Source organism: Montipora capricornis, chromosome 6 (assembly GCF_036669925.1).
Source record: "Montipora capricornis isolate CH-2021 chromosome 6, ASM3666992v2, whole genome shotgun sequence".
Lineage (NCBI taxonomy): Eukaryota > Metazoa > Cnidaria > Anthozoa > Scleractinia > Acroporidae > Montipora > Montipora capricornis.
The window spans coordinates 320,001-337,500 of record NC_090888.1 but is presented as its reverse complement, the minus strand read 5'-3'; the positions used below and the strand labels follow the sequence as shown (position 1 = coordinate 337,500).

The 17,500-nt window shown below is 37.8% G+C and overlaps 2 protein-coding genes and 1 non-coding gene across 3 annotated transcripts in view; 1 reads left to right on the top strand and 2 right to left on the bottom strand.

Moving 5' to 3' along the window:
• LOC138051111 (matrilysin-like) overlaps window positions 1-5,643 on the bottom strand; it is a 19,558-nt gene extending 13,915 nt beyond the window's left edge. The window contains exons 1-5 of the mRNA XM_068897256.1: window positions 5,467-5,643; window positions 4,808-5,074; window positions 3,746-3,852; window positions 3,126-3,439; window positions 326-376 (exon numbers count right to left, since the gene is read on the bottom strand). Coding sequence (XP_068753357.1) covers window positions 326-376; window positions 3,126-3,439; window positions 3,746-3,852; window positions 4,808-5,074; window positions 5,467-5,556 — 829 coding nt within the window. The 5' untranslated portion in view covers window positions 5,557-5,643. The remainder of the gene's footprint in view (window positions 1-325; window positions 377-3,125; window positions 3,440-3,745; window positions 3,853-4,807; window positions 5,075-5,466) is intronic.
• Trnas-aga (transfer RNA serine (anticodon AGA)) lies at window positions 103-176 on the top strand. Its single transcript has one exon. It is a non-coding gene; the product is annotated as a tRNA-Ser (tRNA).
• Window positions 5,644-8,641: 2,998 nt separating the features above from the next.
• On the bottom strand, window positions 8,642-15,997 carry LOC138053080 (matrilysin-like). The gene is made up of 5 exons (XM_068899769.1): window positions 15,914-15,997; window positions 15,115-15,491; window positions 10,298-10,611; window positions 9,583-9,615; window positions 8,642-8,874 (listed from the first exon to the last, which is right to left on the bottom strand). The coding sequence occupies exons 1-5, from the start codon at window positions 15,995-15,997 to the stop codon at window positions 8,774-8,776; spliced, it is 909 nt and encodes a 302-aa protein (XP_068755870.1). The 3' UTR covers window positions 8,642-8,773.
• Window positions 15,998-17,500: the final 1,503 nt, after the last annotated feature.

Below are 17,500 nucleotides of genomic sequence, written 5' to 3'. Positions count from 1 at the left end.
ACTGCGCGATGCAGTTATGAGCTATGCTGTCAGTCATTTGACTCTGTAGCTGCGTCATGCAGCTCGAGTCAATACCCACATTTCACCCTTGCTCGCCATAGAGTCTCCAGTAGCTCAGTGGTTAGAGCATCCGACTAGATCACGGAGGGTCGTGGGTTCGAATCCCACCTGGGGCTCGGATTTTTTCCGAGATCCCAGTTGGTTCTACCATCAATTTTTAGACAGTTGGTTAAAATAAAACCAGTTTGAAAAATTAAACTGATTTGAAATTACAAACGGAAGCTCACAATATCAGAATAGAGAGTTCCAGTTAATATCGTCTTACCTGAAGTCGTTGGAAACCTCTCCGATGTTGGAAAAGGAGTAGTGTTAGGGCCTATGAAATGAAAAACGCACTTAAAATGTGTTGAAGAATTTTATCCGCCTAACCGTCAAATTACGGCCAAGAAACGCAGCTAGAAACACTGCTCCTCAACTGTTTTCTTTGAAGAAAATGAGTAAAGCATAGATGCAACTTAACCGCTTCTTTCTCCTCTTTTTGTCTTTTTGATGTTGTTAAGACTACTATGTGTGTGATCACGATAAAAGAAACACTTGTTAGCAACGAGCTTCACTTCGATACAAGTCGTTTACTGAGGAATGGCAATAGCAGTCCTTTTGAAATGGAAAGGAATAGATCACAATCGTTATGTCACGTTTTTTGAGTTCCTCGTGTGAATCCTTGTGCGTATAGTTCCTGGGCAAGTCACGTGACGGCCATTTATCTTTTTCCTACCATAGAGCTCTCATAGTTCTTAGGAATACTTACACGCATGCCAAAGCTTATACCTATCCACGCGAAGTTACAGATATACAAATCAGTTATTCTACCTCACTTCGATTGCGGTAACTTGGTTTGGGACTTTTGCAAAGCCAGTGATAAGAACAAACTTGAACGTGTTAACGAAAGAGGACTGAGAGCTGTATACTGTAACTATAAATCACCTTATGAGGAATTACTAAAGAGAGCTAAGTTAACCACCTTATATAACAGAAGATTGCAAAACATCGCAATATTTATGTACAAGATTAAAAACAAGTTGCTACCAAAAACTGTCATAGACTTATTTACTTGCCCTAATCATAAATATAATCTGAGAAATACTAATTTTTCAATAAACAGCTTTAACACAGTGAAGTACGGTAAGAACAGCCTTAGATACTTCGGACCTCATTTGTGGTCCAAACTTAACTCAAATATAAGATCGGTATTTTAAGAACAAAATTAGAAAACTTCACTTAACATACGTGACCTGATTATAATTTTTTTAACTACATATGTGTACATACATTTATATTTCTTAGCATTGAATTGTGAATTAGATTAGATTTATTGTATTTTTGTTTTCTTTCCTTTTGGGAGGCTGCCCGGCTATAAGATTTGAGACTTAAATAAAGTTATTATTATTATAGTTAAGAAAATATGGTAACGCAACGATGCGAGAAATTTTGGTTTTATAGCCATGACGTCATCGACCGTACGTACGTCCGTACGTGCACCACTCCATGTATGCCAATGTGACCAGTATCATTCATGTTTAAGGAATACATCTTTGATATTGGACATCCATGTTTAGATCAATTGGCACCTGTCAAAACAAGGTATCCGCTGAGCAATATCACGTGAACATATCGCTGGCTCAGGCCTAGAAGTCAGCGAGGTACTGGTTTTCGATTCTATTGCAGGCTCAACCCAGGCTAACTCACCGAGACATAAGCGAGGCTTCTTTTTTCGCTCGCTTTCTGTGGCTCGACGCGGCTATACGAACATACTACGTCAACTTTAGTTCCTACACAGTCAACGCTTTTCGTGTTCAGGTGGAAAACGGTTTGGATTTTTTTTTCGGCATTTTTCGCCGGTTTCAATCCAGTTTGGCATATCATGATAGCTGTGGTCCACACTGGCGGCTACGCAGTTATTCAAGTCAAGCATCGGAGGGATATAAACTTAAAGCTGAGTGTTTATTTTAATTTGCTTAGAGCTGCGTTTTTCTCTGTATTGCAATTTTTGGCATATCTTTAAAAGCTGAGATAAGGTTACATGAAGCCTGGAGGACTAGAACAGAAACAAAAGGTGAGCGAAAGAAAACGACAACGACAAATCAGAATACCTGTCCAGTAATAGCTCATACTTAATGGAAGAAGTTACTCCGCAAATTCTTTTCTTGGCACTAAACCGTTTTTTATTTTCAAAAAGTGGTTGAATCGGTTTTTCCTTTGTTCAGAAATGAAAATCGAATTTTTATTGTCAACTGGAATTAAATAACAATTATCTGTACTCTCTTGGGCATAGAGAAAAAGTTGATTTGTTTGTTTGTTTTGCTCTAAAATGCGAGCGAACAAGTGCTTTTTCATCCGTTTGCCCAACTGGTTTTCGATGTGCCTCGACAGTGACGAGAAAATTTTGCCCTTATGTTATAAACACGTAATCACAACGAGTTCTCGTAAAATTAGAGGAAATTTTCACTTGTTTGTGTTATTTAAGTGTATGAGCGGATGTTGTTTGAAGTTTACCGTACAGTGTTCTCTTTCCAAGCCAACCTGGCTTGTTTCAGTAACATACATCAAAATGTGAATTGTCTCGTTTTCAGAGATAAAGTGGAATAAAGTTCATCAGTAAAACTCTTTTTTGACCCTGAACTGACAAAGTTCAAGAACCGATATCGTACTCATCGCTTCTTGATTCATGCGATACCGGTTTTTGGCGTAAAATGTACCGTGGAATTCACAAGTTAGGCAATGAATTTTTCTATAAAAGAAAGCATCGTTAAAGCAGCAACCGGAAACATTAAAATGCGGACAATTCGAAACCTTTTATTTTCACTAACCCTTCAGGCAGTAAGAATAAATAACCAAGGAGCCCCGCTTTTAGGCTCGGCTAAATTTATATGTTACTGAAAACAGGGGTAACACTACTTTCAAGGTCATGCAACGTTTTCAATTAAAACGAACACCACGCTAAGTAATAAGGTGAGTAAAATTAATCACGATTTAAAAAAAAAGATGCATAAAACATATGGCACCTAGTTTGTGAGAACAGAAAAAACTTGCATATTCAATACTTTTTATGTGTTTATGACGTTTACCGTACAGAGACTGAATTCCAGCGATATCGTCCGAATGCAGTTCCATGTCTGGAACGTATCCAGTGTAATAAGGATACATAATGGCCCCACGAACGTTGGTGTGCTGGAGGCCTAAGGCATGTCCAAACTCATGCACAGCCACCCACAACAGATTGACTCCTTCAGAAGTGCCATGGGTAAATGTTTCGTCCTCGTCAAAATGGGCACGCCCATCTTGAGGGAAATAAGCATGAGCTAATGTTCCCGATGGTCCATCAAAGGGATACGGGCAAGTGTTCTCAGCATCGGTGCCTTTATGGCCTCGCCTACCAAAGCTAGGGAAAAAAAGGTAATGGTAAATTCGAGAAAGAAAATAATAGGAAATTAACGAGTCTGGAAGTGGAGATTATCAAAGGTGTCAAGTTCATAGAAATATGGCTTTTATTAGATCCTCCGGTGCCTCGTCATATATACTAAGGAAAGGATTAAAAAGGGATACCCTAACCCTGGATACCGTTGTTTTAAAAAATCAGTAGATAGACTAGCTGCCCAAACGTCCCAATAGACTTTCCGATCTCACGTGGAAACGTAGCTAACTTGCGAATTTCTTCAAAAGAAATACAAATAAAAAATAGAGTTACCTGATTTTGATGTCAGCTTTGCTTACACTTTCGATTTCTCTGAATGTCAGACCCGAAACGTCAGCCCAAAACTTGAGAGCTTCACTAAAGATCTGTCTTTGCTGATACTTTAAAAAACATAGATGAGAGGCCAGTGAGAAGCGAGTTCAGTGAAAATGGAGCAAAAGAAAATCAAAGAAGGTATTAATAATAATAATAATAATAATAATAATAATAATAACGGTTTATTCAATGTAATCCACAAGTGGCTCTTCTAACATTGAAAGCTAGACTATGAATGCAAAATGACGAAATGCTATACTATAAAAGGTTAATCGAAGTATGAAAATTGAAAATTAAATAATGTCGTATATACGAAAATTTCAGTGTTTCACGAAGAACTTTAATGTTTCTTCAAATACGATTTTACAGCAGAGCAAAACTGATTATAGTTAGTGATGTTTTTAATATTATGCGGTAGTTTATTAGAACGTTCTGAAGAGATGTCTTGAAAAGTTCCTTTTTCCTGTGGTCTGATTAGGTTTATGGTGGAACTAGAGCGTAGGGTTCGCGTGGACTTTTGAACTTCAACTGTAGCGTATTTTGGCCAGTCTGGATCGTGGATTGCCCTATTGACTAAGGATTGCATCAATATGATCCATTTTAGCGTTAATTTAAATACATGTAATAAAAGAACCCAACATCATTCAGAAAACATCAAAAAATGATTATTCAATTAATAAATTTAAGTTTATGTAATTGCAGCACTGCAACTTTGTACCCTTGTCTTCTTGGCGTCAAAAAGGAGGTAGAAATGAAAAAAAAAAGGTAATATCGAAACAGAAATGAATGTGCCAAACGTTTTTTAGCGCATATTTCGACCTTTTAAAGCACCTTAAATGATTTAATATAAGTAATCGTTTAGGGTGATTAGGGTCATCTCACTTTTGCTCATTTTGAGTAAATGAATATAAATCCACACAATGTAACTTCATTATATCCCATTTCACAGGATATTCTTTCGATGTGTAATATATTGCTATGTGAACTAACTTTTTAGAAGCTCCATAGTGTCATAATTACCTCTGGGAGATCTTCCCCGGGCTGAACATAATACGTTAACTCAGTCTTTGACCATATCCCCCATGTTGCATATCGCCGCTTTCGCGTGTCACCGTTACTTGCGTCTGAAACACCGCATCGCGGTTTTTTCATAAGGTCGATAGTTGACGCATCCAGATTGCCAGTGACGTTGAGGCCGAAAAACTCTTGAAATTTTCGAATAGCGGTTGGTACGTCGTGGTTTCCACTTCGCGCATATGAAATGTATCCGTAGTTGTTAAGATATTTCTGAAAAATAAAATCAAATGTTCAAATGCCGAGTAAAATCAAGCGGCCGGCTGAGTAACTACCAAAAATTATCTGAATTATTATGCTATAGCTTCTTCACACTTCCTTAACCTTAAATTCCATTGGCTACCAAAAAAAGAAAGCGTTTTAACAGAAATGGTGTGACCCAATTGTGATGCTATTCTCTTATTTGATACAGAAAGATAAAAGAAACCTCCCTTCGATGCCTTATAACTCAATATTGAATAGTGTTTCGAAGGAACGTTCATATAATTTTTGTCTAAAAGAGACATTTGTGTTTTCTTGCTAAATGCACAGAGTTATAACTGGACAATAAGCATTTGAAGGAGTTTAAAAATTATAGTTTATAATAAACTAATTACAGAACCCACCAGGGCCATTGTTTGATCATCATCATTACCAAAGCAGATTGAAGCCCTAAACACTGAAACTACAAGGATGCAAACAGTAAGGAATCGCATGGTTAAATTTTTCCCGAGAGAGCTAAATTAAAGTGATTGTAGTGGCAACTACGCTGCTCTTTTATGCTGCGGTGCTATGAAAAATCTACTCTTATTAGGAAGAAAGAAAAAACTACTAGAATTACACGTCTGAATCAATAGAGTTACGTGTTTCCTTTTTCACTGAATGACATTATTTAAATTTGCAGTGAACACACTGGTATCATGTTCTGAAATGGTGCAGCTATATACTTGCTAATGTTACCTTATTTTGAAAAAGTATTCCAACAATCAACCCATGGACAAAGAGCACCACAAAAAGAAAAAAAAGTTTTTTTTTCAAAACATCCGATACGAGCACAAGCATTAATAGCTTTGTGAAGGAAAGCCTGCTGACCACTTTTAAGTGCTTACTGGTAAATTAAAACTGGGTTTAAAGTTTTCAAAGTTGCCCACTATTTTTCTGCGCTATTCAGGTTTTCTTTTTTTTTTTTTTTAAGGAAGGTTAATGTGGTATGATACTGATTCTCATATTAGACTAATGTTGTGAGGATTTTTAAGACTCTAAGTTGGAAGGCATTAAAAAACATAAAAAGGTATGCTTTAAACGTAAAAGTTTATTGTGATTTCGTATCATGTAGGCTTGTAAGTGGCATAACACCAGTATATCATCTCCCAATTATTTCTTTTTGTGATTTTTCTCTTAAAACCATATTATTAAAATAATTCACTGCAGGGTAGGTGACAAGAAATATATTTTTAAAAAATACTATGCTATACCAATGGCAACAACAATACGGACTAAAATGGTTGAGGTAAGCGTCATTTCATGAACTAAAATTGCAAAATGGGATGTTAGCTCATATTAGAGGCTAAACAAGCATATCAAGTGATCATCAGACCACTAAAAAGTCAGGACACAATTAAAATTTTCTAACCAATTGAAATGTCTTGCAATTATGTTAATTTGTGCAGCTGTTTCGATAAATCTTTTTCCAGTTTGAGTTATGCCATTGTTTCCAAACAGTAGTTTTCTTTGTTTCTTTATTGTCTTCACATTTCATCTTACATTCAGTACTTCCTTGTGCAGCTGCATATACCTACACCTTTTATGAACTTGATATATCTGCATCTAGCTAGCTTATCACCTTAGTAGCAATGACTTACTGATCGACCTTTAAATTCCAGCCAACAACTTCAAACAACCCCGACCCTTCGTTGTCAGTTTGAAGTATCTGTTGTAAGTAAAACTTCAGATATGGACATTTTTCTACTTTTCCATTCATCTCAATTGCCTAAGTGCTGCCCCCGGTCTCTTTTTCAGGAATTCCCTGATTTTTATGTTTTACACCTAAAGAGATTCCATCTTAAAAATATCCGTTATTTGCTGCTCCTTTCATTACCTCTCATTAACGTTTTAAATATGAAACCGCCAGTTTATTTGTTAGTGTTGAAGGAAAAAAGTTGGTTGTCTGGTTTAACCCATTCTTGCTTTGATGAATCACACAACAACCCAGCTAAAAATATTTTACGGAAAGAATAAGATTACCGTTTGCCGTCTACCGGGTAAAACATTATAGAGGGGCAAACTGCTTGTCGAGAAGCCATAAACTGATACTGTATTCTTCCATACTCTTTTCTTCTAGGGATCCAATTAGCTTCATTGTTCTCATAAAATAGCAAATTTCAGTCCGCCGTTCTCGGAAATCTCAGATTTTCGACAGAGGACTCGTCTTTATTTGCCGAAACCCCGGATTTTTTAGGATAACTTGAATAAATAGAAAAAAATGGAATGGGACTTGTGTAGTGACACTTCCACAGAGGAGCATGTCGAGGCTTGACGAGAGCCGAGAAGCGGAATAGCCATAGAGTAACAACAATATTGAGCCTTAGCTTATGAAAGAGAAGGTGAAGTTCAAACTCTTTGTGATCATGAGTGCAGAAATGTTTGTTTATTTATGTGTTTTATTGACCACAAAGACACAGGGAGCCAAAGTCAGGGGTCACACGTCTTGCCTTTCCTAGAATTGGGTGGTATTTTCAAATAGGAAGGTGACATTGAATCTCAAACCGGAAGAGGGGTGAATCATCGAGGAATTTTATTTTGTTTATTGATGACGACTCCATCAGAGGTTAGACTCCTTCTAGGACTGAGCACTCCGAGCTTTTTAAAACTAAGGGTTAGGGTTACCAATTTCAAAGTCAATCTTGTTACAGAAAGGCCGCTATTTTCTTTAGATAAAAATGGAATTACTTTGAAAGGAACAGTTAGATTTAGGGTAAGGGTTGGGAGGTCGACGTTGTCCCCAGAATACGATCATTCACCAATGACTTTCATACGCAGTTGATTTTTTTGGGAAAATGATGATTTATTTTCTAGTACATCATTGTTTGACAGTCTTCAGTGTCTGGTTCAATAAAGTCTCATCTGTGTTAACAACCTGTAGTTCATAAAAAAAGAGAAAAAGGCTGATCAATATTTTAGTGCCACGGAACTTTATGTATGTCATTACGTTTTTATTTGTGGCTAACAAATTTTGCCCAAAAAAAAAAAACTTGTAGTAACTTGTCCCATAACCTAGAAACTGAGAATCGATGAAAGGTCTTCGCATTTGACGTCCTTGTTTGATGTGTGAGTCGTCAGTCGCGTTTTGTCGATCGATTGTTGGATCCCTGACTGTCGACTTGAAGTAGATATGAAGAAAACGTGTCAATGAGTGAGTTAGCACCCACTGAAAAACAGAAAAGCAACAGCCTCAGTGAAGTCCCCTCATCTTAATGTTTTGTGTGAAAGCATTATTTCTGTGTCATAATATTGTCAAATTTTAAAAAAGTGAATTTGTCCTGGGGGTGATACGTGACCAGTGATGGGGATAGAGCCACATATAAATTCACGACGATGACAGAACTATCGCATGTAGTTAGCCTAACATTCGTGGAAAGTTTGGAAGGGAAAGAAAGTAGCAATAAGGCCACCAGCCAGAAAAAAAGAGACACGAACGACGAAGAAAACAACGAAAAACTGGTCCCTTTGGAGAATATTTTTATTCGTCTCATGACGTGGCATACTGACACTCATTTCAACTTAATATTAAAGCACCGAAAGAGATGCTCTTTCAAAACCAAAGGCTACCTCCCAAGCTATGCGTTTGTTGTTGCTGTGCTAGCATGTTGTGATTTTGATTAAAATTTCAAAAGAAACCCTTTTTTTACGTCATAGATGCACAATAACTTACAATCAGCAAATGTTGCACGTTTTTTTGCAATTTTTATGGACATATTGATTTGATCTACAGTATCCAGTCCAGTACTTGCAACGAACATCTCTGTCCACACAACCTGCATCATGAGAAAAAGCTGTTGTAAGGATGGGCAAAACACTCATATGACAATAAATCTTCGGGCAAAAATTTGGTTTTATCAAAGAAGGTGGTAAAAGTGAATTAAGTTCCAACGAATTCGAACAGAGGAAGATTTTTCAGTTGATGTTTGGAGCGTTAGGCTAAGCCCTTTTTGAGACAAAATCCAGGAATTGCCATTTCCCTCTAAATCTAATAATAAATTTATCTAGTAAAAATAGCTATGCTTGAGAAAAGGATCACTCAAGGAAGGGTACAAATTACTATGAAAGAAAAAAAGTTACTTTGCGAGGCACGTGGTTATTTATGCTTTGCACCTCAAATCCTAGAGAGTCAGCTGTTAAACTATTAATAATCTGTTGTAAAAATATTTGAAGAAATTTTGGTACTGGTATTTCAATTAAGAAATGTACTTGCCATGGCATAAAGCAATGCATCACGCGATTTTCCTTAGGTGCACAACTTTACCATCACCCTTAAATGTTAAGCCTTTTGCACACATACTGTTGCAATACTGTGGGTACACTATTCTAAGGTGTGGAAATTATTATCTTGCGATTATGGACTTGTTTGACTCGATGTAGTGTCTAACGTCAAGGAGAAAATATTAATTATGTTTGAATGCTGTTATGAGTTGCATTGAAAATAGCTCAGGTACGTGAACTTAGATCATGATGACATTTTCTACCTCCACTGCCACCGCCACCGCCTCCCCCAGATCCTTAAAGGAAAAGCGAAATCATAGGTAAGAGGTTATTGCAACAACAAGATGAGAGCCACGTAAGTCCACTTTAAGAAATCCATAACTATTGTAATAGTTATGGACTTCTCAAAAGTGGACTTATGTGGCTGCTTCAAAGTAATCCTCCAAATGCTTTTTAAGTGTCCAAGGGAATTTTTGATATATTATCTAATAGCATTCAGTGTCTTCGCTAAGAATAAAAGCAAGACTGAACCAATCTACCATGACAATATACCAAATGAATTTTGGGAAAGATTTGCCCTGAGTTTTTACCCTCTTATGAGTAAAATCATTATATAAATGTGTCTGTTGTAATTGTATGGAAATGAGAACGAACTGATATTTCACTATATTTTACATTGTACTATTGCTTATTTGTACAGTGGAAAAGATGTTCGACTGACAGTATGGCCAAGAGAATGTTCACATGTTCTGCAAAACAAACGACATTTTCGCAACATTTGAAAACGACGGTGAATTTTGCCGGAAACTTGGTAGGCAGTTCTTCAGTTTTCAAGTTGGGAAGTCTCCCTTCGCACCCACCTTGCCTCACGGTCTCTAGGAAATATTAGCCAAAATCAGTGTCAATGTAAGTCCTGTCACAAAAAGCAGACTTACAACACCCTAAAACTCGTTCATGGTTAAAATTCCCGTTTCGTACCGTAAAGTGATCGAATGCCCTGGATATCGTCGGAGTGTAACTTCATGTTTGGTTTGTAGCCAGTATAGTATGGATACATGATGGCGCCTCTCACAGAGGAATGTTCAAGTCTAAGTGAGTGTCCAAACTCGTGTGTAGCAACCCAAAGCAGATTGGTACCTCTTGATGTCCCATCAGTAAATGTTTCGTCTTCGTCAAAATGGGCTCGCCCGTCGGACAGGAAGTACGCATGCGCTAGTACCTTTCCTCGGCCATCAAATGGACTACCACATTCTCTTTCAGCGGAAGTGCCATAGTGGCGTTTTCTTCCAAAACTAATGGAGAAATGTCAAATAAAGTCTGTCATGATTTACACGTGCACCCCGCCTACAAGGGAGTAATTTACTGCATTAGTGATTTGGTAACAGGACGAATTGTTAATGGTGAACGTGACTCTACTATAACGATAAATTTTCAGACACGTGGACGATAATATTAATTAATGATGTGATGAAGATTTTTCTTTTTATATTTAATATGGTCGTTAATGCTCTCCCAGTTATATAAATGAAATCTTAATAAATTTATTTATCTTTAGGCCCTCTACGTCGATAGAATTAGATAGTCTAGGTGGAAGGAGTTTTGAGAAGGAGTGTTGGTAGTGACTAACGTTTCGACAACTTAAGTGCAACGTCAATCAATGGCAAAAGTCCCTCACAGGACTACTTTCACTCAGACGATCAAATTCTATCGAGGTATGTAACTCCTGGGTTCAAAGTTCAAACCACTTTCTATTTTAAATCCTCTGTAATGCTATAATTCCTCCGGATTGCGAAAAACAACTTAAAAGCTATGAAGGGGTAGTTTCTAAAGAAACTGTGGTGCTGCGTCGGTGGGGAAGTAGTATACAAAAATTTGGTTTTATCAACGGAGTTGATAATGTAAATTGGCCACCGTACAGAGATTCTAAAAGCTGACGTTTCGAGCGTTATCCCTTCGTCAGAGCGAATCGACGAAGGGCTAATTCGATTCGCTCTGACGAAGGGCTAACGCTCGAAACGTCAGCTTTTAGAATCTCTGTACGGTGGCCAATTTACATTATCAACTCCGTTGATAAAACCAAACTTAAAAGCTAGTCAGGAAAAGCGGAAAGTCCCGCACGTCAATTACCTTCCTCGCATAAATAACCGTTAAATATTTATCAGCGGCAAGTTTTAAAAACCAGCGGCGCAGGCTCGTCTGTTGAAGGCTGCATTTTCATATTCGTATATTCCAGCACTTTACGAACTACCCAGTTTTGGAGTTTCTGAAGACATTAAGCTATATACGTTCCAATTTAGATTGCACAAAAAAGCTCAATGATTGTTTCTCACCTTTGATCTGTTAGAGGATAGACCTATAGCTGACGACATAAATTTCTTTATGCAAAACAAACAGATCCCATGTTGCCGTGCAGAAGACGTCAAAATGTCATAACAACATCATTGACACATTCGGCTATCGCCTTGTGCGCCAATTTCTTGTCCTTACCACATTTTGACGTCATTTGGGATCTATTATCCCTATAAACCCTAACCCAGTTCTCTGTCTGGTGGGCTGCGAAAAATCCCGCTAAAATATTTTTGAACACAGCCACAAACGTTATGGCCTCCATCACTCGAACCGCTCGTAAGGAATAATGAATGAGCTGCCAGTAAATCGGATTCCCGCTTTATACGCAAAGGGTTCTGGGATCGCCAGTGGGCAAATGTAAGAAAATGTATGGCGGAGACTCATTTCGACGTCCAAAAAACTATTTTTGAGAGAGGTCAACACTTTTTTCACAACAATAAAAGCAAGATGACACACGCTAACACCAACCCGGTGTGGCCAACACATCACGCATGCGCACAACCATTTCACCCGCTCAATTAGCAGCCATGGACAGCTGTTTCGGCCTTTTGGGCCTCATCAGCACGACGTAGCTAACATACCAGGAGGGTGTGTTTAGAACAGTTTTGCTGTTCCCAACCCACCTTACCACATGTTTGGCATGTGAAGCTGCCATTTAAAGGCGTGCTAAACTCACCCGCCTGGTATGTTAACTACGCCATCGTATAACTCTTGTTCTTAGGCCATCGTAGCTTGATTAAGAAAACAACACAAACATCGGTGATAAACATTGTATTCCAACGCATTTTTTATAAAACTTGACGTTTCGTATGCTAGTCAACATACATTTTCAAAAGTGACAGATATTCGTAGTTTAACACACAAAGCTGAAGCAATTCAATTAATGAAATAAGTTGATCTTGCGTTAGGAAAATATCCTATATTGAGGGCTTTCTCCAAAATGAGGGTCTCAATGGGGTTTAACCGTTAACCGTAAAAGGGCCAAAAATGTAACCGTTATAGGCGTAAAAAAACTTAAAATTTAACCGTCAGCCGTAAAACAAATTGAAAACCGTTAACCGTAAAAATATATATTAGCGCAAATTAAAGGTCTCAATTGTCTTGTAAAGAGCTCCATTTGCGTATCGTTTAACTAATTCGGCTAATTAAAGTTATTTCACAAGGCCGTTATCGAAATGGTGGATGCGTCTTTGAAATGGATCGTATCACACACTTTGACAGACTTGATAGCCGCCTCAGTGACGTTTTGACATCGCTAGCAATTTTCCGATCTTGTTGTTCAGTTTCTCTTTATGAATGGCGGCTATCCATGGCTACAATCAATGTTGATAGGGCAATAACTTAGGGCATTCATGAAAAAAGTCAAGAGATGGTTTTCAATCACGTGATGAGAAGGCCATGTTGGTGCACAATAGCAATAGTCAAATTCCCAGAAGACTTTTTTCCCTATTGTTCTGTGCACTAACATGGCTGCTGTGACGTCAGGTGAAAACCATCAATTGTTTGTTTTTCCTACTGCCTTTGAAAAGTGGGAAAGGGGTGAACTGATATAGGACATCAAGTGTCACAGAAAGTTATAACGAGATTGTAGCTATGGATAGTGAAGGTAGTTAGTATCTATCGCACTGGAGAGGAGAAGTCCATAGAACGATACAAAGCAAGGGTTCGAATCGGTGAAGATCACAAATATACTGCTTTCTTCAAAGGTATTTTGATTGACCTACTTGGCCTCAATGACCAGGCCAAGAATTTTGGCTTGAAGTCGTTTGACCTGAAACTTTATGCCATACTAACTCAACAACAACTGGGACTGGAATTGCCCTTCTTGTTTGGCTGGGAGGGGAAAGCGAACTAAACGGTAAGTGGCTTAAAAAATCAAATACGGTAAAACGAATCAAAAACAGAAAGCACGTAAATCGGCATTTGCTTTTGATGTGTTTGCGGGTAGGCTCAAGATTTCAGCTAGGTATGTGGTTTTAATTTCGCTAGTGTCAAGAGCACTGAACTTGAAAGCTTTGGAATTAAAAAAATCGTAAATGGCTTGAATCCATGAGTCATATAACTGAGTGACGTACGATCGTCCTGCAGATTGGAGTCCTGAGAAGGACTGACACTGACTTACGCTTCGGCAACCTGAGGGTAAGTCATCATCGATCAGAGTCAAGTGATTTGTGTAACGTCAGTAGGTGGTATAAATACTCTGGTCGTTGATCTGATTGGTCAACCAAGTCGTGATGTTATTGGTCGTCAGTCAGTTAAGCCGTGTTGTTATTAGCTGTGACTGAAGACTGTAAACGGTGATTGGTGCGTTGTTAGTCAAATGTCCGTAGGTGTATTTTTAGTAAATTAGTTGGTTTGTCTGTTGTTGATATTGTCAATAAGTCGTTTGCACCAATCACTTGTTTTATTTCTTAGACATTAAAAGTTCCAAATTTCAACGTCCCGCACGCTGTACAGTCAATACTGGACTGATATGTATTTGTGGATCAGATAAATTTCACTTTTTGTCAACCGAGAATGTTCCCTATACTTTTCAAGATTTTGTCATGCTCCACACCAATGGAAATTAACTATTATATTTTTAGTTAATTATTATATTCTATTGTAAAACAATGGTAATTAATTATCAAAATTTCAGATAACCGTAAGGGGAGCAAATTAACCGTTAGCCGTAAAAGGACCAAAATCTTAACCGTTAGGCGTAAAAATGCTTAAAATTTAACTGTTAGCCGTAAAAGCCAATACCCCATTGGGACCCTCCAAAATGAGCATGTATCTTGTGGCATTATTCTGGAAAAAACTCTGAAATAAAGATTGCGAAGTGATATAACAAGTTAACCCAACCATTTCACTATTCCACCGATACAACTGTTAAATGTAAAAGCGTAGGAGAGAAAAGAGAGCAAATGTCCACAAAATTCTATTTTATTTAAAATTTTATTCTGCTCAAATCCAATCCTTGACTTCAACGACAAACTAGAGCATGTGACTACGATAAACTTGTGACCTGTCGGAAAACCTCAAGTTGGTGAATTCACGGCAGACTTTTTTCGAAATTGATCACTTTTCGTCCGCTCGTAATTGTGAAAGCAACTTAACTTGTTTTCATTCGGATACTTTGAGCGCTACGTGTAATTGTTTCATTACTCAGATTTACCTTGCTACATTAATTCCCTGAGTAGTTTCAGGTTTAGGGTTAGGGTTAGGGTCTATAACATTTCAACCTTTTGATACATCAAAACGTGCTGTCACGTAATTTTGGACGATGTAGAAACCGATTATTTTTAAAATGCAACTGAGGGACTTTTTCTCTCTCTCCTCGCACGTTCACTCCCTTCCTCGAACACTCACCGCCTTTTTTGTCTTATTACACGACCAGGTAATTACCCCACCTGACCAACTGTTGTAAAAATAGGTATTTACCTTTTAAATACAATGAAAATTACCTGATTTTTAGGTCAGCTGAACTTGCCGTATTGACAAGGCTAAAAGACAGGGCGGATGCATCAGCCCAATACTTCAAGGCCTTGGCAAATATGCGGTTCTGGGCTTCTCGAGTAAGATCTGAACCATGCTGTATGTAGTATGTCAAATGGGTTTTCCTCCACTTACTTCTGGTTTTGTAACACCGACGTCGCGTACTACCCTCTTCTCCATCGGGATTACCACATCGCGGCATTTTCATTTGCCTGATGGTTGCTACATTCAGGCGCCCGGTTACTTTCAATCCAGCAAAGTGTTGAAATCTACGGATAGCTCCTTCCTCGTAACTTGGGCTATCAGATCGAGACACCGAGAGATATTGGAACTGATTTAAATATTTCTATAAAGAGAGTTTTAAAAATGATGTACCATTAGATTCTTTATCCGTAGAATAATTATGTAATTTTGCGAACTTACAAGTCCTTACTTGAGTGATACTACAATCCGGGTAAAAAGACTTCGGGACACTTTTCAAATTTTGGGCGAAAATTAGAGAATTTACTGTACATCATTCCATCCTTATATGAGCAACACGTGTTCTTCTTTCGCTGTCTTTTTCGCGTCCCCCTTCCCCCAAGACAATGTTGAAACATGCGAGCGATCGATGAACGGATCTTGATTTCGGAGACCATGAAATATCAACATTGTAATAGAAGGAGGGGGTAAAGCGGGAGTTGTCCCAAGAGTTTTGACCTGGATTGTAGATTATTTTTTTGTTTTACATTTGTCGATGAAAAGTAGAACTTAGAATATCCTCCTCACCAGTACAAATTTGTTTTCATTCAGATCAGCTTCTGTTGCCTGTAAGACTGCAAATACAACAGTAAAAAGGGCAAGTGGCCACATGATCGCTGCACAAGACCACTTTTCTTCACTGGTTCATTTACCTGAGCTTTTTTATGCTGTACGTTTGTAAGTATTTCCAATTAAAAACCAACACGGGTGTTGAAAAGTACGAAATTGAAATCTCAGAGAAAAACACTGACAACAGTATTTTGTGCATTCAGATGGAGGGTTCAAAGTTTCTGCCATTATTTTCATCTTATCGTGTTCTTACATCGTTTTTTCAATGTGCTTACTTCAAGTTTATTTATTTGATATTTTTTTTGGGGGAGGAACGCGTGTTAAAATGGAAAGCTTTCCTTTTCCTGACTTGCAATCCTTTCATAATTTAAAAAAAAAAACTCTAACAAAACAGTGAAATAAACTCAACTAAACTTTGTTTGCTCTTTGAATTGCTTTTATGTTGCGGCAACGTTCACCTGGAACAGCTATAGACACTGTTTGTGGAATTGAAACATTTTTATAATATTTCCTTTGCAATGACAGGTAGAATGCTATGGATGTGGTTTTCCCGGCTGTTATGGCAGATAAAATCTGTTTTATTACTGCGCTAATTGTCAATGAACAAGAGATTTTTTTTTTTCAGTTTTACAGTTTTTATTATGTATTTTGCACGTATAAAAGCACAAAACGAAAGAGCGGTAGATCGAAGCGATAATTTCGGTCAAGTCACAATTCTTTCGATACGAAAAAGAACCGATTGAGTAAAGACAATAACCGCAGCTGTAATTGGAAAGGAAAAACAAATTGACGCGGTATTGTTTCATCTGCTTTGGTCAATAAGAAAGTAGCACAAATTTACCGGTCAAAGCCAGACAGCAATGATATGACATATAAATTGTATTAGGACGTGCTAACTTATGATGCAACAACAATTTTTTTCCTTTCTATGGGATAGTAATCAGTTTTAAAGTATTATAAGGGACAATATACTCAAAGCGAAACTGACGACGAAACAGTGGTGATTATCAAGACATAAGAAGATTTCCCAAATTGAGATAGTGACCACTACAATATGATTATTCTAGCTCTGCAACAAAAATGCCCCTTGCTTTCACAAGGGCTTTTGCCATTAGCCAAAAGGGTTAAGGAGGCACCGTCAACCACAAACAAATCAGCTAAGAAACCGTATATAAATTGTATTAGGACGTGCTAACAAATGATGCAACAACAATTTTTTTTCCTTTCTATGGGATAGTAGTTAATTTTAAAGTATTATAAGGGACAATATACTCAAAGTGAAACTGACGACGAAACAGTGGTGAGTATCAAGACATAAGAGGATTTCCCAAATTGAGATTGTGACCACTATAATATGATTATTCTAGCTCTGCAACAAAAATGCCCCTTGCTTTCACAAGGGCTTTTTCCATTAGCCAACAGGGTTAAGGAGGCACCGTCAACCACAAACTAATCAGGGCAAATCTACCTAAGAAACCGTATTTGCTTTCTTAACGCTTTTCGGGGCTTCAGTTGTTCATATAGCATTGAAACGTTTATCCTGGC

Excerpts from the sequence above, each read along its gene's own strand:
- LOC138053080 (XM_068899769.1), bottom strand. The coding sequence starts at position 15,997 with ATGTGGCCACTTGCCCTTTTTACTGTTGTATTTGCAGTCTTACAGGCA. Across the intron at positions 10,612-15,114 it reads TCAGCTGACCTAAAAATCAG|TTTTGGAAGAAAACGCCACT; the intron begins GTAATTTTCATT and ends TTTCTCCATTAG. Across the intron at positions 8,875-9,582 it reads CGGTGGCGGTGGCAGTGGAG|GTTGTGTGGACAGAGATGTT; the intron begins GTAGAAAATGTC and ends CTCATGATGCAG.